At 47.7% G+C, this 20,321-nt stretch overlaps 1 protein-coding gene across 3 annotated transcripts in view; it reads left to right on the top strand.

Annotated features, from left to right (window-relative positions):
* The first annotated feature begins 7,758 nt into the window (after positions 1–7,758).
* The window catches only part of LOC144156284 (AP-5 complex subunit beta-1-like), an 88,811-nt gene continuing 76,248 nt past the window's right edge, over positions 7,759–20,321 (top strand). For 2 of the 3 annotated variants that reach the window (XM_077688231.1, XM_077688233.1), the window contains exons 1-5: positions 7,760–8,005; positions 8,115–8,206; positions 8,266–8,389; positions 8,458–8,583; positions 12,394–12,513. In XM_077688231.1, coding sequence (XP_077544357.1) covers positions 7,895–8,005; positions 8,115–8,206; positions 8,266–8,389; positions 8,458–8,583; positions 12,394–12,513 — 573 coding nt within the window. In that variant the 5' untranslated portion in view covers positions 7,760–7,894. Of the gene's footprint in view, positions 8,006–8,114; positions 8,207–8,265; positions 8,390–8,457; positions 8,584–12,393; positions 12,514–20,321 lie in introns of all 3 variants that reach the window. The other variant, XM_077688232.1, reaches the window with a different exon arrangement.

The raw sequence follows: 20,321 nt of genomic DNA on the forward strand, positions 1-20,321 counted from the left end.
TATCTAACTCGAGAAATACTCTCCTAATCACTAAAGTGTCAATGAGGCACTTGTAGGTAACCATGAAGGGCACCTAACTGCGGTATTTTCAGCGATGAACTAATTGTGTACACATGTATTCTGACTGATAAAGGAAACCCGCGAAATATGAAAAATACCTCGTGACGGCGCCTCCGCGCGAACCGTAAAGCAACGCCCTCAAACAGGCTGCCTCTGAGCTAGAATGAAATAGACAAAAGAAAGAAGAAATCGCGACGGAGTTTTTTCCTCATCTGCACACGCGTCCCGCGAATCTTGCTGCTGCTGCTCCTTCCATGCATGCTATTATCAAGGTGATGCGCTGTCTCTTCGGGCGGGTAACGCGCGAAGCAGTTGCTTTCAATCAGCTTTGTTTGGGGACGCTGCTTTAATACAATGCGCGCGTAAGCGTCGTCGCGTGGTATTTTTCATATTTCGCGGGTTTCCTTTATCAGTCAGAATAAATGAGTACGCAATTAGTTCGTCGCTGAAAATAGCGCAGTTAGATGCCCCTCGTGGTTACCTACAAGTGCCTAATTGACACTTTAGTGATTAGGACAGTATTTCTCGAGTTAGATAATTAATTACAATTAATTAAGTCTCATTAACGAAGAAAATTACTCTCCGCTTCTTCACAGTACTGCAAACATTATGCACCAGGTTTTCTTCGAGTTACGCAATTTCTCTTTTTTTCAAATCTTGGTGCATGATAGCTGGGACACCCTGTATACTCATAAAGCTAGTGTAGGTTTCAGTTTTCTAGTAAACTTCAGAACCTGTACTTGCTGTAAATTTCAGTGCTTTATTGACAACATGCCTTGAAGCACTACTCTAGCTTAAAGAATACTCGATACAAAAGCCTCTTCTGTAGCTTGTTTTGACAAAACCCTAATTATAATAAATCATGGAGGTAATAAATGCTTCTACCACGCACAGTGTGGACCGACAACTCCACACCCTATTCATATTTTTCTTGGGAAGAGTGAGAGAAGTGGTTTGCAGTAGCATCCCGTTGGACCACAGATATCCGTAGGACGTCCGTAATTAGCCTCGAGTTATTTGTGTTTCTATTATCTTGCTGCCTGCAGCGGGAGGCAAACAATTTGTCAGCTCAGAAAACAACGTAATAGATTTGTGCGCGAGCCTTTCTGGCTCGCGCACAAATAACTTGTTGGGGGCTTTCTCTGAAGGGCCGGATGGCAGCAGAAACTGCCAGAAAGCAGAAGATATAAGCATAGAGAAAAAAAAAAATTTTTTTTTTGAAAGCGCCGCTCGTCGGTGGAACGATGATGCGACTAAATAAATAAATAAATAAATAAATGGCAGCGTCTGGAACCCCGCGCGGGGCACGAGATTTAGCCCCCTCGCAACGGCTCCTGCCCCGCGTGACGTCATAAATACGTCATAGTGACGTCATATTAACAGCAATTTTTATTATTTTGCGTAGTAGAATACAAAAAGCACATTTTTTTACATTTTAATACAAAATTAGGAAGCCACTCATTTGCTGGAAGTTTTATAAAAGAATTTTTTTGTTCGTTCTTGCGGAAGCCGCCGATGCTGCCGCTGCTGGCGGTATGGCGTATCCGAAAGTGCCGAAAGCCCTGAATCCCTGAATTTCTTGGGTCGACAACGTAGATGAAGCAGAGTTGATAAGAGTTAGAAGCACTACCAGAATGTGCGAGAACGTTGCCGTATGCGGGGACCAAGCCAGCCTTTCCACACGGTAGCGAAATCCGCTCTCGAGTAATGCTGACCTGTGACCGCCTGCTGTATGCCGATGGTACCTGCGTTAGATCTACGACATCGCGCAGCCGAGTGGCCCCGTTCGAACAACCCACGTCCCACGCAAGAAAAGACACCGTCCGAGCGTGATTATGTGGGCCTGCTGCGGCATGTCCGCGCGGCGGCATCTGCTAACAACAGTTTGCACCACGGCAAGTTCAGAATGCCTAAATGGGTGGCCTGAAATCGCGGTGTGTTTTCAAAATGACAGCAGCGCGGAACTTACAGTGCTCAGGACGTAGGCTAGACGCGGCCACTGATATTTTACTGGTCGCATGTGCGCATTACAAGTGCAAACCACGGATAGCTAGAAAAGGTGATCATTGGTGTTTCCACACATGTACCGCGTACAACCCAGCATAGTTTCCCCTTTAAGGAGATTAGCAAAAAAGACCCGAAAATCGGCAGTTTGTCGCGTTTTTTGTATATATTTTCGAGTGGATTGAATTGTGGCTTCAAATTGTTTACCCGAAATACGTTTTGTGCGCGGAAAAGTCTGGTGATCATGAGCTTCTTGCATCATAAATGCATGGTATTCAGCGCTTGAAAAGATTTTTCAGAAGAAATTATTGCAGCTGTAGTGGTGAGCCATTTCACTACAGTAAAATGTGGCAGAAATACATCTGCGATACAAAGGATGTGAAAGAGTGAGAACATTGGCAGTCTCGTATCCCGTGACCCAGATTGTGGCTGGGTAGTTTCCATCATGCATTCAGCTCCTCACATTGGCACACACATGATGCTACGACAAATTAGGAACTGGGTCCTCCAAAAGGTACACTAGCTAGGCGCTTTATGCCATAGCTGCTGCATTGGCATAACCTTCACGTCTCTGTATATGTGGCTATGTTGGCCAGATTTTACCGATTCCCCTCATGCAAAGGGACTTAATTCAGGACACCCAGCCGATAGGGTCAGAGAAGAAGCTGTACAGACGGTAACAGGAAGGGTATACACTTGGCCGACCATCATGTCTCCAGCATATGAAAACCCATGGGTTCTACGCAGGCTCAATAGTCAACGTCAAAGAGAATCTGAAGATGTGCCTGGAACGTGAAAGCCTCAGCGGATGGTTTGTGTCCATGGGTATGAGCAGCGAGCACACTGCAAATGTAATTGATAGGCAAAGGTCAAGGCTGTAATGGTGCGAGTTTAACCAAAAGAAATGGTGAAAAACAACCCAATTTCAAACTGCATTGATGTAATATGGGCACGAGTGACGTCATATGGACGTGCACTGTAAATGCAGTTATGTGTTAACTGTACGTTAGCACTCAAGTGATACGATCAAACGGAATGGAGGCCCCACTGAAATTGCCCAGTTATGCTTTTTTGCGGTGGGTTAGGTTGGTGGCTGTCAATTGCACAAACAAGATTCTATGATGTCATAGAGAAATAGCTGGAAAATGTGTATCGAACTTCCATTGCTCTACACATTTTCTGTACTATCTTATTTGTTTGAAGTTTACAATAAAATTGATGTCATTTGTTTTTTGGGCAGAGGTCTTTTTAATGAACGAACCTTGTATTTTTTCTTCGTAGCCTCTGTAAGAGACTGCCTACTGTGCCCCTAAACAGTGGTCGCTAAACAAATGCCCACTTGCCAGCCAGCTTCAGGGGCTTGTAACGATTTACTAGGATTTTTTATGGCCAACATAAATTCCAAGGAATCCACGGTGGTACACTCCAGGGCAGTGCAAGTCTCAAAAGAAGTTTGACAGCAGGACTGGACACTAACACAACCAACAGGCTTCATAGGTGGAAACCAGAAGCCCACCCACACAATGCCATGCAATAACTTATAAGCCAATGCAGTGAGTCTCGATTTTTATGCGAGGCATTCAACGTGTGGGTCAACTAGTGAGGTTAGCTGGCCAGTTTGGGCACAAAATACTCACTTTTGTGATTTCAGACAGCTCTCAAAGGCCTATGTAGATGTCTTTGTTTTTTTTCGCAAAAAAAAAAAGTGCAAGCTCACAGTTGGGGATCTTGGAAAACATTGTTTAGCCTCTCCAGCAATTGTGCGAGCCTGAGGTAATCCTGCCTATAGGTGGTCCTCATGTTTGCTAGCTCCCACAGCAAGCACATGAATGTAGTGACTGAGAAAGATGGTGGCCAAAGGGAGAAAAGGGGGTGGTTCCTGAACAAACAGCCCTTGATCATCAAAACAGCAGAAAAGAGCGCGGATGACTCAGAGTCCTCGGCTGGGGTGTCGAAATACCTTCTGGCCTACGTGTACAGTGCATTCACAAACTTTTCTTTAAAAATCTTGCGATTACACACACTCCCTCCATGGAAGGGGTTTGTTTCCGGCAAGGTGGTCGAGTTGAAATTTGTGATTAGTAACAACATCAACTCGCCATTTGTCCCTTTCACTTAGCATGCTTCCGAGCTTCACTTCAAAAACCCTACTTTTTCTGATTTACGTATAAATGGATTGATTATGGAATATTCTCTTATTTACCTCTGCTCAAATAAAACTGTGTTATACCTTAAACGCTGCTGTGTCCATGCAGGCGTAACATTCTTCAATGGTGTTGTGTGGGGTACATTAAGCTCAGTACTAATAAACTTAAAACCAGGGCAAGTGAAGTTTCCCCTATTGTTTCAGGGTATCCAAACTATTTATAAATTTTTGTAAGCATTCTAACTGTCTACCAATACTTTGGGGGTAACTCAATTCAGCTCACCCTTTTTTCCCCATGTCTTTATTATTGTTGTGCTCTACAAACACATTCCCAGCTGGAACATGCCTGCTGAATTTAGGGCCCAAACCATTCTTTTGCTATTTCACACGATTGCAGCTGTATAAAACATTGCTTCTGTTTAGTTTTAGCCTATGATTTCCAGCAGGTCACTTAACTACTGTCAACACCATATTAAAACATTAATTGCTATTTATAACAAACAGTATTCTAACATTTTACATAAAACATTTGGTTGTTACCTCACTTGACGTTTTTGTTACACAGCCAGCCTGGTTCATATTTATTTATCTATGTATGAAGGACATGTACACAACAAATGCCTTACTGCAATACATTCACATGCCCGTCTTACAGCAAATCAGCAGTGAAAGAAGCCACACGTTTTGGCTTTCCAGCAGAGCTTTGGTGTCAACAAAAAAGGAATCTTTCTTGGCTTCTCTGCAGAGCTTTGCACTCAAGCAAAAAGATCACTTGGTTGTTTGGCTTTCCTGCAGGACTGATGCTAGAAGGCATCACTTGCTTATTCGGCATTTTTTCTGTGTATTGTGCCAAGAAACCCTTGCGTTTTGTTTGGAAAAGGAACTCCACACCACAGACTGTGCAGAGAAAGTAGAGCTACTCACTGACTTTTTTCACAGCCACGGAATTTTGGTAGAATCACTTGTCATTGACAAACACCATGTTTGCTTTCTGCCTGAAGGTGTGAATCTGGGAGAGTTGGTTTATATTTTGGGGGAAAATACAGCGACAATAACTGAACTACAAGGAAAGGTGCTGTGATGAACAGTGTCTTTCCTTGTGTTTCTTTCCTGTGTTTTTTCATGAAGACTTGCTACAGTGCCTGATCAAGCCTGTTTTTGTCTAACAAAAATGTCAACAGCAAAGCACTTATCACTGCTCACATGCTGCCCATTGACACCAAAGCAGAAGTACGTTCACTGGAGTCATTTTATTGTTGAAGCCTTCCAGGATACATACAGCTTTCAGCTGTACTGCAATATTCACAAACACCAATAAAGACATTCACGTCCACATAGGTGACCTCGGCTCCAGTTCCTGCACAAGGTACGAAGTACTCTCGGGAGAGGATAATGTCAAGCTGTACAAGAACCATTCTCTCGTAGATGTGGTTTATAACCTGTTTTTTAGGCTTGCTAGCTTAAAAAATAGTTTCAGTGCCCTGTTTTTTTCAAGCTAATTACCACCACCAGAGAATGTGCTTTCTAGCAGTTGGGCTCTGCTGGGCATGCATCGTTGCAAACAAAATATGGGACACTGCATTATGGCTCTTACTACGCATAGTCACTTAAGCAATTAGCCGAAACAGTTTTTTACACAGCAGAGTTAAAAAGCAAAAGAACATGAAATATCTCCTTGCAATTAGAAACTTTTACTGTTCACCCCCCTCCTCCAAACACAGAGCAGACAATTACCAGCTGTGAACACAAGTATTAACGTCAAGTTGAATTCCACAGGGGGCTCCGGATGGGTACATTGATGTCACAGTCAATCAGAATTCGTGAATCCTCTGTAAGCCTTCGAGAGAAGCTCTCACCATTACTGGCCATCCAACTGAGTGGGCATGAAAGTATTGTTGTTCGTTATGTTGACTTCCAAGCCAAACACGAGTAAACAAAAAACTAGCGTACCACAATACATAATCAGAACAGATGCAGGATGAAGTTTGTTGACTAACCGGGTTGAAGAAGGCAAAAGGCAGTGGGGCAAAGGTTAGGGAAATAAAATCCATGCGGTAATTGTGAACGAAGTTATGAGATGCTGCCAGACGATCAGCTGGTGAGGAGGGAGGGCTATCCTATCTATGCCTTGCTACCTCTTTACTATAACTGAGCAGATAACAACCTTTCATTAAACTTGCTAGCTGGCAGTTCCACGTACCCTATGTAGAAAATTTCAAGGTAGACAAAACGTTGTTTCCTGTGCATTCAATAATGGCTGCCTACAGATTGCTTAGAATTCGCAGCTCATTTGAAGTCTTGCATATCATGAAAGCACAATAGTATTATTCGATGAACAACAAGAGCCACTTGTTTACCTTGAGCACACCAAACTTGAAAGCACTATTTAACACAACTGTCAAGCTTGGCACAAACGGCGATCTTATCGGCTTGACTTCTCCCGAACTTGCACATTTGAAGCTTGAGCCTCCTTGCACAGGAAGCCAGCCAGTGAGCGGCTGGTTTCTGCGATAGCTTGAGTACCTATGCTGCCCACGGACGGGCAGCTGCTTGGCTCTACCATTCACCAGGCCACCCACGAAAGTGGAGCTGCGCTCCCTGCATGCAGCGTGCACGGATGGTTTCGCGGGGTAGTAACGTTTCTTGCAGTGCCCCGCGAGAAAAATTGCAGAACAGGCTACATGCGAGGATTGCGTTCGACGATGCCCTGCGCTACCTGACGATACTTGATTCGTGCACACTGACGCCGCTGACACTGCGTTGCTCGCGTTATCACCGTCACGTCATCAGTCAGCTACCTCGTTAGCCACGGCGCAAAGCGCTGGAAAACTGATCCGCACGTAACACGTTTCACGCCAGAATCAAAATACAAGGCTTGGAATGCAAGTGGCGATCGGAACAAGTAGACAACGAATGCAGGAGCATAAAGCCGATGGCACGCGAACTGCAAGACAATATGAAGCTAGCAACATATTTAACGGCAATTGTTAACAAAAGGAGCACGGAAAAAAGCGGGGCGAAGCAGCTTGCCAAACTAGGATGCGTTAGGCTTACCAAGACTAGCAGCAGCAAGTTCACGAAAAATACTCAATAAATTATTGCAAACAATCCTCCCAACAAGAAAAAAGCGCCGCGAGTCAGCCGCTGTGCAAGGCGATAAGGACGTAACGTTGCGCAGGCTTGCGGTTGGAGCCACGGCCGGAATCCCACATTGCGCGCACACGCTGTCAAACAACGACAACGGCCTCTCGACTGTGCAAAAAAAAAAAATAATAATAATGACGTCACAGGAAGTCACGTGACTAGTTTAGTTTGACGTCACTTCTGCGGGGCAGGAGCCACCGCGAGGGGGCTAGATCTCGTACCCCGCGCGGGGCACGAGACTTACCCTAAATAAATAGGGTGCCAAAAAAGGAAACAGCCAAGAACACATTTTATTTCTACACATAATGGAATCACTTTACTTTATTGCTGCGTATGTTGAAAAGATAAAGCCACATATGCAAAAGTTGCTGAATTTTTGCTTGGCTACCAACGTCATGGCGGCACTTTATTTTGCGATACCGAAACTAGCCGAAGTGTCCGGCCCCATAGAGTCCGGCAAGGTTTGGCTACGGCAGCGAGGTTGTTTGTTGATGTCTGCTCGTCATCCTTGCCGTCACGTTGGATGGGAAGAGTGCCACCATGGGTCAACAGGATTGCTACTCAAATCTGGCGAAGCTCCGCCAAGCGCTGTACGCCGGATCTCGCGATGAGGCGGACACAGTTGGAATCCTGTATACGGACGTGGTCAAGGTGGGTGTCAATTTTGACCTGTGCATGCATCATGCGAGAAATATTTGGGAATCGAAAACAGGCCATATACCGCGGGTCAAGCACTTAGTGTTATTGTTCTTTCGTATAGGTTCTCGTCGATGATCGTCAGGACGAAGGCACCCAGTTGACGCTACTAGTAATGCTTCAGGAAGCCGGGAGCTCTTATCAGTCGGGAAGCATGTGAGTCTTGTACTGTCGTTGTTTGGCTGCTGGTCTGCCAGCGCTCTGCTCGTTTCCAGGGCATACGACGCCGTGGAGTCGCTGAAAAGCGCCTTCGGTGCGCTGAAAAGAACTACCAAGTACAACGTTCAAAGCCAAACTCTGATCGCCATGACGACAGTTATTCTTTGCTGCGAGTCTGTGGTAAGCGAGACCTGGGTTGATTTGTGTGGGTTGCTGATCAAAGGTGCCTTTAATCTTTCTTCCCGCAGGATTATGCCCAGTTGTATGAAGTCGTGGAACTCCTTGTTGAGATTGTCGTCCAGGTGAAGCGAAACCATCCGTTGGTGCGAGCTGCTAGCTCTAACTGCCTCCGAGAAATCGAGCTTTGCCATCCGGTGAGTATCGTGGTCCTGCCGGGGCCTGGTCGAAGCTGGCTTGTGGCATGCAATCCGGGGTTAAGCTTGCTCGACGTGAACCAGTTCGCAGTACCAGCTTCTTGCACACTTGGCCTGCCATGTATCGCCCCTAGCTGTCGGCGTCCCGCCGCTGCATCGGCCGGGTTCTGGCTGAGATTTTTAAATGCAGAGCATTTCAGTAACTCACGATGTCACCCGCGTTGACGTCCGTAGTCGTAGTCCGCACCCCTCCCCCTACACTATATAAAAAAAAAACTATCCGGCGCCTGGTTTCGATCCTCGACCCTGCGGGCGGAACGGAATGTACATGGTGCTCTACCCACTGCGCCACAAAGCCGACACAGAATGGGAGGCTACGAACGCGCCTTATATCCTTGACTCATTCAAACTACGTCAAGAAGCTGCTGATACAACGCATTCACTACCACCAACTCCCCAAACACTAAACGTTAACGCAATACACCCACCCCCTATGCGACGCATTTACTCGAGTCCCCCTCGCGGGGAGATGGGCCCAATTTTTTTGTTTGTTCGCATTGAGGATCAATTACCGGAGCGCAAGTATTGCTGATGCATTCGGTGTGTATATGCGCCAAGTGTGTGCATGCCACCAGCGTCACGAAGCCAATGTGGGGGGGGAGATATGTTAACCTTTCTAGCGCTACCGTAGGGAGCCACGTTTGCTTAGAGAGTCATGGTACGGCAGTGCACTGCGATGATGCCCTCACAGCACTTGCACCTCGCGACGGACTGCTCGTTATGCTTGCCAATATTGTAGCTCGGGTGCCAATTCATGGTATAAATTCAGCGACTCGAAATGAAGACAAACAAGATGAGCGCTGGCTTTGAGCTGAGAATTTAGCAAACAGCATTCTGCACACATGCGAGGCAAGACAGAAATGCCCAAGGAAACCGAAAAATATGAATAAAAATAGGCATACAGGCGCGATCTGACGGGCAACACAATTTTTATCGCTGTATTGACTTTTCCACGAAGCCAATTTCTGCTTGTCTTAGGGCTAAAGAGGGCTTACTGATACACGCATCCTTCATTCGGTGAATATGAAAGACCTCTACGATCTCTCGGTATCTTTGCAAAGTGTGAAAGTGCCTTCATGTCATTCAGCACTGGCTCACAGCCATGTTCGTGGCAGTGCGAAGCCAGATAGGAAGGTGCCAACTTGCCTGACAATGACATGTGCTCTCTGAGCCTTGTGCTGAGGCATCTCCCCGTCTAACCCATGGCCCCACAGGTGAGGGGAATCTGGTAAACAACACCCTCACCACACTGAACAAACTGCGAAGCATGTTCTATTCCTCAGCCCTTGCGTCCAGGAGCCTCCATGGCGGCACACACTCTCCCAACTCCATACCGCGCAGCAACGTTTTTTAGCCTATGCAACATGTGGTGAACATAAGGCAGCAGAGCCATCTTTTTTCTTTCTTCAGCAATGGCTTTTTCCTTGGCGACAAGACAAGGCCTCCACCCCCCCCCCCCCCCCCCCTGACAAGCTTATCGCAAGGTGCCCGTTGCATGCTCTGGGGCAACCAGCCGACTGCAGCCTGTTCATTGAACTCTTGCTGACCGTGTGAGGGCAGACCGCATAACAGAGTACCAAAGACTGTTATTGACCAATTTCAAGTGGCTCGAAGAAAAGCTCTCAGTAGGTTTTGCAGCACGTGGCTTGTACAACCAACACGTATGTTCACTCATAAACCTGAACTTGATGCCTAAAAACTGCAGTTGATCATTACTTGCAAGTTCCACTGTAAATTTTGACCCAAGACCATTCTCACAAAGAATTTTCTCAATGTCGAGGCTGCATTGAGTAAACTCCTAATCTCCCATAAAAACAAGATAATCATCGACGTACTTGAAAATTATCCCAGTAATCCCGACCAAGTTCTTTTGAAGAGCTTGATCAATGCAGCTGAGAAAAATGTCACCGAGTATGGGTGCCACCTTTGAGCCTATGCAGAATCCCGTTCTTTGTAGATACAAAGAACGGGATTCTGCGTACTACAGGTGGCATTTTTTTCCCTAGTTTTTAAACATTAAGCTGTAATAAAAACAAAGACGTCTATTAATTCAATCTTTTGAACTCTTCGCAAAAAAAAAAAAAAATCTTTCAATAAATGAGGCTAAGTTCCGTTCGAGGAAAGTTCACTGTGCAATGAATCATTTCTGTGTTACTGTGAGCATGCAGCTGGCAAGATTGTTTTTTTTCTGCAGCAGGTAATTTGGTGTCTGGAAGAACTCAACAATTTAGAAATAAAAATTGGTGTTTTTAACATCAGTATCTCATCTCAACAGGCGCTGGGGTAGCATAAATGATAAATTAATTTGCCAACTAATAGCCACACGTGCTTCGGTGGCTCAGTGGCTGTGGCGTTGGGCTGCTGAGCCCAAGGTCACGGGTTTGATTCACCGCCACGGTGGCTGCTTTTCTGATGGAAGCGAAAGCGAAAACGCTTGTGTGTGTCTCGATGTAGGCGGACGTTACAGATCCCCTGCAGGTAGTCAAAATTGATCAGGATCCCTCCACTACGGCGTGCCTCCATAGCCAGGTGTGGCTTCGGCGGGCCAAGCCCCACAACCACTCAACTAAGAGCCGCTAATGTCCTGGGCATGCTGAGATGTCACCCTTGTGGGCAGGCGCCTGAGAATACGTGCACTGTGTATGACCCCTGTGCATGAATGCATGTGTAATGCAGGGCGCTGGGCATGTTTTCCAGCATAAAGCATGGCAGCGTAAATTTTCTTGGCTCTTCCCATTTCAAAATTGCCATCACACTGAAAAAGTGTACACTGAAACTGTATCCACAGGCTACCTACAAAATGGCACCACTTGTATGGGGACATATCGTATGGGTTAAGGTAAGCGCTTAAACCCATTGCAAATAGACACAGTGAGGTAATTCAGACGTTTAAAGGGGCTATGAAGACAACCTTGCTTCATTACAAAGAACTAGCCTCAGTTCCAATTCTGAAGCACGTTGTGTTCTCCCCAGTGAGCAAAACTTTCATTTTACATAATGCTGTTGAAGTGACACAATAAAGGGGGACATACTCAAACAGAGCTGTCAGCAGTGTGCATGCTAGCACTGAAGAGGTGCACTCAGAGGGATCTAGAAGCACTACCACATTCGCCCAGTCACTGTTTCTTGGCGGTGGTTTTGGTCGGCAGCTGCCAATTGCGGCGAGGAAGTGGCTGCTGCTTCATCTGTTTTCCTTAGTACCTAGCTTAGTTGTTGAAGGTGTGCATTAAAATTGGCATCAGGGCAGCATTTTGAATGGCTCGTAATGTTCTGTCCTCGGGGCCCTTTTAGGTGCATCTAGAGCCCTTACCTATGGTGTGCAGGCGATAGACCAGGTGTTTCCTCATAGCGTAGCACTTGTCGCAGAGGGACCACCTGTGCATGAATGGCATAGTTAGCAGGGGTGAGCCACCTCTTTTTTCTTGTTACCATTTGTAACAGTACTCGTCTTTATTTGGTGCCCCGAATCAGCCTGTAAGACCTGACTATCGGGTTTCGCACATGATACTTAAAAAAAGTAACACGGCAAGGACTAGTGCATCATTTGGGATCTGTTGTGAAATGTTGTGAAAACTTCAGGCCAAAAGATTGACGAGCATGGGTGGTTTAAGTTGATTCTAGACCTGTTAACCTGCCCAATGGTTTCTTTTGTTGTTAAAAGCTAAACAAACCAGCAGGAAACAGAAAAGAAAACATTTGTTTTAGGCTCTTGTCGAGTTCATGTTTTTTGTGGTTGTTTTTATTGTGCAGGGCTCTGTGGTGAAGCACTTGGACCAGCTGTGGGCAACGTTTGGCAAAGACCACACATGGGCCTGCCAAGCTTTGGCCCTGCTCCTGGCACTTGGCACAGCCGTCGCCAGCACACCAACAGTGAGACGTTAAGGCTTTGTGAACATGTTGTGGTGAATTCCTTTGCCCCTATTTGGCTAATGTTCCCCGTGCATGCTCAAGCATAGTTTTGGTGTGTCATCAGCAGTGATTACGTCCCTGCGGGGGCAACAGCCAAAGTTGTGGCACAAACTTGTCTTCTTAAAGGGGGCCTGCTCAGCATTCACACTGCCATGCCATCTTCAAAGCCTCTTATGACGAGGAACCATGAAACGTTACTCATTACGTCGCAGGGTCCTGAAAGGGGTTTCGAGCTCGCTAAATGAACAAGCGCAGTCGTTAAGTTGGGTGGTCGATACAGAGTTGCACTGTACTTGTAATGACACCACAACAAGGGCACAAGAAAGTGGACAAGGTACCGTGGTTCCTCTCACAGTGTTTGTGTGAGGTCTGCAGTGCACTTGATTTAATGTACCTTAAAAAGTCCCTGAAAGATGCTTTGCTGCTACAGCAATGTTAGGCCTGTGCATGTTACGTTTTCATGCACCACATCACGAGAAATGATGGAGATGAAACAGAGGGCGTGCCACAGCCTGGGTCGGACAAGGATCTTGTGTGGACACTTTGAGCGACAGCAAAATGCAATCCTTTGCTGTGCCCTTGTCCTGGAAGCCGGGGCTGCAAAGCCGACGGGGCGGCCAGCACAAGGTGAACGGGGCCTCAGCATGCACAAGCTGAAAGAAGAGGCGTCGTCAACACAGGGCTCAGCAGGGAAGCCAAGGCAGATCTGGGTACTGCTCGTGTGGGCTGCACTCATCTAACACTCCAGTAATGAGGAACTGACAACGCTAAATGCTGAGCTGGAAGGTACGGTACCAGTAGTGAAGTACGCCGCCAAAGGCACTCTCTGGCTTCAAACACTTTTCGACGAGTTGGACCAGTGGCTTGGATTATGGATACAGTTTGAGGCAGCTGTCCATGACAGTGGCAGCCTAAACAAAGGATAGAAGTTTCACTGTCTTCAGTCTCTTCTGGGCATCGCAGCAGCTGCTTCCATTGCTGGGGGGCTACAAGTGATTGAAGATTATTATAACATGTAGCACAGTTGAGCCGTCAGTAGTGTCATCAGGTGATGTCTGCAATGTATGGTGGCTTCTGGACCATGTGTGTGTAGACTGACAGTGCTGAAAGTTTCTTCACCTACGTACCACTATGACTGCGATATGTAGTTGCCATCGGATGTCATAGTTGTGTGCGACCCTGGAAGGAAGTGGCCCCTGTTGACTGCTGTTCTCGTGTCTTTCAGTTGAAAGTAGGGAAAGGAGTGACACCAGAAAAGAACAAACTCACACCAAGCCAGAGGATCAAGACAAAAATTTACGCATGCTGCCAACCGCAGGCTGTGCTAGGTGCTAGCTCCCCACTTGAGTCCAATGAGTTGTTCTGTGGCTCAGGCAAGCATACTACAGAGCCATACAGTGGAAGCATCAGCTATAGAGAAATGGCTTCTGCTGTACAATGAAAGATAATTTTGTAGAGCTTCTTGTCGTAACGTCAAGTGTGGAAAATTCATCGGCCGGTGTGCAACCCTGGCTGGCTGTGCTCCCTAGGGAAGCAGCGCTTGAATCAATCTCAACATGGAAGTCAACAATGTCCATGCGTCGGAAGGAGTGGGTGGAAGGAGTCTGTCATCATCAGTGAAGATGTCCCCTACACCCTTTATCTACATGAGCTTAGAAAGACAACCTTGCAACGTAACACATTTGGAGAGGATGAGTCAGCAACAAGGGAATTTCACCTAGTGCTAGTTTTCACTTGCAGTCAATATGACAATGCCTCGTTTCCTATGGGCCTCGTGCACTGCAGTTTCAAATAAACATGTGGCGCCATCTGGGAGCGGCGGCGGAATTTTTTCTGAAGAAAAAATAAACATATACAGCAGTTCGCTACGCGGCTTAATTTAAACAACAACCATAAAATAAGTATACAGCAATTACCACGTTTTTTTAAATTCACAATCGTCATATAAATAGAAATATTATGCTGACGAGTTGTGCGGGAATACAAGCTGAAATAATTTAGAAAGCGCCCCTTCTCCAATAAAAGCAGACGACAGTACACGGATCAGCTGCCTGCGACGCCGACGTTCACTAAGCACCTAGCACCCGAAAAGAAATAAAAAGAACAGATCCATAGGTGCATTTCCGTATGTGCACGCTAGGCGTAAGACCGCTGCAAAAAAAAAATGCCGTGTATCCAGTGCATATTTTTGTAGCGCCTCAAATAGCCTTTGGTGTCAGTATAATCTGTGCACGCATCAGAAAATACATGGAACAACCCACGGATATGCATGCTTGAATTGTACGTAGTCATACCAGCAAAATATGAAGCTTTAAAATTGAAACAGGAACGTTAATATTCACGCTACACTGCGACACAACCGTAAACAGATGGAAACATACCAGCCACAATTCGGAGACTCGCATCTACACTTTTATTGAAAGTACTCTCAAATATGTCAAACATATATGTTCCTGTACAACTTGTAGTTTGTGTTTCTGCGACAGTCGGTGAAAAACGAGTTCAAGTGGGGCTTGTTGCGCAAAATATTTTTGCTGACAAAGATAACTAGCACCAGCACAACTATTCACGCTGGCATGTAGTCATGCCAAAGTAGTCACATAAACATCACGGACAACTCTGTCAGTTTTGAAACAATCTCCATTATTCAAAATGGTCTTATTTTATCAAGGGCACTCTGAATGCGAGAGCAACCATTCGTCCACAATTAAAGCTCCCGTTGTGCGATCTACCTTATCTGTGACCGTGTCTATGTCGAGCGATAAACAAGGTAAATAAACGTTCAGAGGTTTTCATGAAAGCCTCGTCTCGCGCATCTACGTCCAAAAGTATTCGCATATTAAGTACGCATTTAGAAACCTATGAAAGCACTTCAAAAAGCATTGCGATATTTTTATGAGCCCATCCAACGAACTCATCGTAGTTTCAGCAGTTTGAGGTAGAGTTTACTCAAGCAGTTGGCCTTTTCAAATACCTGCCTCTACAAACCTGAATCTTCGGGCTCTTGAAGCCGCTTATCCTTGGTGTCGCAATATACACACAAACCTTTCGCCGCGATTTCGCACACACAACACATCAAATCACTTCCTGACATGTACATACAAGGCACAGTGGAGTGTATACACGGGAGAAATTCGCTTCTGCAAGCACCATGAAGTCGCGTGGTCGGTCTTCTCCTCACAATAAGCTGTCCGCCAACTGCTTGGTTATGGCAGCAGTTCTAACCCAGCCGTTCTGATCTAAAGCTCAATAAATCAAATCCACCAAAGCTACCACAGCACCCTAGGCCCAAGGCGTTGCTGGCGTCGCTGGGACGTTATGCCGTTATTTCATGCTCTTCGGGGGCCGGCGGCCCCACAGAAAATTTTCCACTGGTGGAGAGGTCACATCTTCCCTCACACATACATTATCGCTTCTGGGAGGCGATGCACACACAGACGCACACTCCTGCACTCCTCTCGTTCTCGTTCTCTTGGTAACATCGCAGGCGTCCGTCTTTTTATTTTTATCTTTTATTTGGGCGGCGCTGCTGGTGTTCAGTGGAAGCCGTTGCGAAATGACAGCGTGACCGCGCGCTGCGCGGAGACAATCCCGCGCTTGTATAAAACTGGTTTTTGTGTGATGAATCGCTTTCCTGTCGCCTTTGCGAACCATATTCTATTTAATAAAGTACCGTTTGGCTGTTCGTCTATCTCTTGCTAATAATCGTACTGCGCGGAATACTATGCTCCGGACGTCGTTTGCTTACGGACTTCAGAAATTATGCCTCCGTTGTCCGCAAGATGGCGCTGAACACAGCACATCAGTGGCGCCACCATACAAGCGCACGAGGCCCATAGGGCTGATTGAAGTTCCCTCTATTTGCAAACACAGTGTACAAGCACCCACTGAGAGTGGCTTTGTGGTCTCCCGTGAAACCAGCAGAGAGCTTATTGTGGACTCTCAGCCAGCCGTGGCCGTAGTACCTGGGGCACGGAGAAAGAAGCATTTAGGAGGCAAAACGTCACTCTCTTCTGTGGTTACAGAATGTACGTGCGAGCAGCAGAGTGGTGAAGTGCCATCTGCTGGAGAGTGCCAGTGCTTGTGGTCGTGTGTTGTGGTGTTGTGAGTGCGGTCTCCCCTGTCGGCTGGCGTCACGCGGCTGTTCCTGCCAAATTTTGAATGCTTTCATTTCGCACTGACTGTGCATGTCTGCACCCTGTTGCGTACTTCGTGCATGCCCTCCATAGTCCTTCATAATTGAGGAATCATCAGTGAGAAGAAGAAAAAACTAACTGCGAGAATTACGAAGCAGTTGTGACAGACATCAAGCGGTCTCATGTTTGGTAATGCTGCATTTCGCTGCTTGTTGTTCCACATTTGACTTCTCATGGCATGTCGTTTTGCACGCTTTATGCAGCAGTGTGCAGCCTAACAGTACTTCACGTCAATTTGCATTGCAATTTCTTTACACCATGGAATCAAGTTCATGGTGAAAGTCTAATTTCTTCTTTTGGATCTCCACTGGCTCTAGTTTTATAGCGGTTCACAGACACTGTAGAAGATGCCAAATTTGACCTCTGCTCCTTGCCTGCTTTAGTTCATGCCTCATGCATGCTTACGTGGCCCATTCTGTTGCTGCAAGGATCACTGAGCTGCTGGCACGAAAGGCTGTACTGTTCACCGTGCAACTGCACCTTTTTAGCGTGTGTAAGATATGGGGGAGGGAATCGATGATTATTTTTATTTATTTATTTATTGTTAGTTTTATTCATGGTTGGCAGTGAGCCTGTATTGTGTGCAAAATGCAAGCGGGAATGAAAAATTAGTGACATTTAACTACATTGAAATCTCGGTGATACGAATATCGCTGTGATACGAATTTTCAAAATTCCCCAGCGAAAATGCATTGTATGCAATGTAAAAAAATTCGGATGATCCGAAAGTATTTACCACTCCGGTGCGGGTGATAGGAACACAGGAGCCGCGAGCAGACGACTGCGGCGTGGACGGGAGGCGAGAGCGTTAGTGCGGCCGTGCGGCCTTGGTTGCGCACGGGCACAAAAGCATTAGGCCTCTCCCGCTGACGGTAATCCTCCTCGTGGGGTGTTTACAATAGCGGCAGGAGAGGTGCTGTTCCGAACGAACAGAACGTTTCGCCCTCTCGACGCCTGGTCTTTCTGCCTCCTTTTATCTCCCGCTACAATCTCTTCTCTCTGTACATTTCGTTTCCGCTGGGTGCAGCCCGGGTACATTGTACTAGATTTAGCTCGGGTGTCTCCAGCTTCCTTTTTTGTATTACACTTTTTGAATAAACCACGGCAATCAAGCGCTCCGTCATTTCTGACAGTGAATACTGTCGCCATTTTGCCTTCGCATTCCCTGCTGCTGAGGTCTATGCCCCGCGCTCTAGTTACCCTGTTGTCGCCTTGCCATGTTGCCTGCGCCACTTTTGCGTCGATTATGTTGAAGTGTGAACCGCGCGGAGTGTTTTCTGCTCATGAAAACGCTACGCTGTGAATACCATCTGCATGCTGCGCGCGGCGCGGCAAGCGGCGCCAACATGGCGGCGTCACCGGCCGCGAAATGGTACTGGTACATGGAGGAATGTACTGGTAGCTCCACCGATCGCTTCTGACCGCTCTTTAAGATGCCACTTAAGGAACAAATGAAGTTGCTTGAACAGTGTGGGCGAAAACGACACTATAAAGCATCGTTCGCGTGGCTAGGAAAAGCGCCAATCAAATATCCGCAACCGTGGTAAGCCTAAACATCTCAGGCGGCGGGGCCAGCGGGCTGTCCAGAGCATTTTCAAACTGCCGCCATGAAGAGCGCGCCTCGCCATTGGCGCAAGTCAGCAGGCTCCTCCCACTGCCGCGCGCGTCGGGCGTCATTTTCCGAGCGAGGTAGAATCTGTCGTGGGGGCGAAATCGTCAACGCGGGCGTAATAACGCGCGCGCAACGCCGATGCGCACGAATCACATGCGGTTCGTGCCCGCACGTCGCGTCGACGGTGAGCGCGCGTTCTTTCGACTCCCGCGTTGACGATTCGGGCCGGCACCCTGGCGCCAGCCTCTGCCTCGGTTGCCGCGAACGGCAGTGGGAGAAGCCTCACGACTTGCGCCAATGGGGAGACTGCCTCATGGCGGCAATTTCGAAGCGCTCGCAGCAGCTGGCTGGGCCACCTCTGCGGATATTTGGCGCGGATGGGATTTTATAGCGCAGTTTTCTCCCACACTGTGAGCTCCTTTCCCGCATGAGCAATTTAGTTTACACCTTGAGCTGCGTTTTAACGAAAGGTTACAAGCGGTCGCTGAAGCTACTTGCACCTCTTCACGGCAAGAGCCGACGCCATGTTGCCGCCGCCTGTCACATGCGCGGCACTAATCCATTTTTTCTCGTTTTCTGATGATACGAATTTTCGGGTGATACGAATTTTTTTGCCGCCCCTTGAGATTCGTATGACCGAGATTCCACTGTAGCTACAGCGGGCATGAAAAGACAACGAAGATGACATGGCAATGCCAGCACTGTGTTGCCATTTCGTCTTTGTCTTTTAAAGTTGTTGGGTAGTGTATGGGACCACAGGGGTCCCCAACCAGCTCCGCTAGTGTAAGCACTACCAACCGTACTACTAGCCCCAGTGTAATCCGAGTACTCATGCACAGGTTCGAGTGCTCACGCGCGGTAGGCAGACTCCGGCTCCAACAGCCAAAGTTGTGGGCTAACGTACGGGATAGCAGAGAACCCTGGCTAGCTTCGCTAGAGAAAGTGCTACGCGCCGTACACTAGCCCCCTTGGAATCCGAAGACTCGCGCACGGATTCGGGTACTCACATGTGGTAGACAGGCTCCGGCAATCCACAGTAAGGCTTTATTGCCTGGCAGATGCAGGGCATATTCCAAACAACACGACTATCGCTTGCGGAGAGACAGTGGCTTCGTTGGCTTGCTCAAGCCGCAGGACTCAGACCTCGATATCTGTCATCACGGCCGCGGGAGTGGGGGAGGCATCCCTTGCAACCGATCAGGGCAGAATCTCTCAGCAGAGTCCCGTGGAGCCAACTGGGTTCTTGGCGATCAGGGCATTGGGAGTAAGCACTGCTCAAACCAACCGACACCGGCTGCATCGCCCAGTCGACTCCCGGTGGAATGCGCACGCGTCCCGCAGGTCAGCTCGGGGGGGGGGGAGAGGGTGGCGCGAAGGAAGGCAACAAGCTGGAAGCTGGTCCGCCTTCCCCCGCGCCCTCGTGCACATGTTCGAGGCAAGCCAGTTCGGCGCGTCGCATGGGGTCATGAAGAGGTCACGACTCACGTGACGTGCCGGTTGCCCAAAATGGCGGCTCCCAGCTTGCCAAAACATGTGCAGGCGAGGCGTAGGGAAACAAGGGTCCCCACAAAGTTAAGGCTTTACTGCCTGGTAAATACAGGGGACATACCAGACAACACGATGGACTCGTTTGCTCGCTCAAGCCACAGGGACCCAGACCAAGATATCTGTCATCGCGACCACTGGAAGAACAGCTCCTCAACAACTGGCCCAGATGTAATCTCCGAACAGAGTCTCTGTGAAGACATGGGGCCGACCCTGTGTCCATCTTCTCGACTCAGGGGGAGAGGAGGTCTCCCTTGGTGGTCGGGGGTAGGGTGACGCGGTGGGAGGTGACATGCTGGTCCCCTGCCCTGTCAAACACGCCCACAGCGGTCCAGGTACGGGTTGCGTGGGGATGCGGGGTTCACGAGAGGACCAAGACAGGCTGCCTGCCGAAATGGCAGCTCCCAGCTGGCCCC

Source organism: Haemaphysalis longicornis, unplaced genomic scaffold (genome assembly GCF_048455015.1).
Source record: "Haemaphysalis longicornis isolate Haplotype H1 unplaced genomic scaffold, Haemaphysalis longicornis Haplotype H1 scaffold_1, whole genome shotgun sequence".
Lineage (NCBI taxonomy): Eukaryota > Metazoa > Arthropoda > Arachnida > Ixodida > Ixodidae > Haemaphysalis > Haemaphysalis longicornis.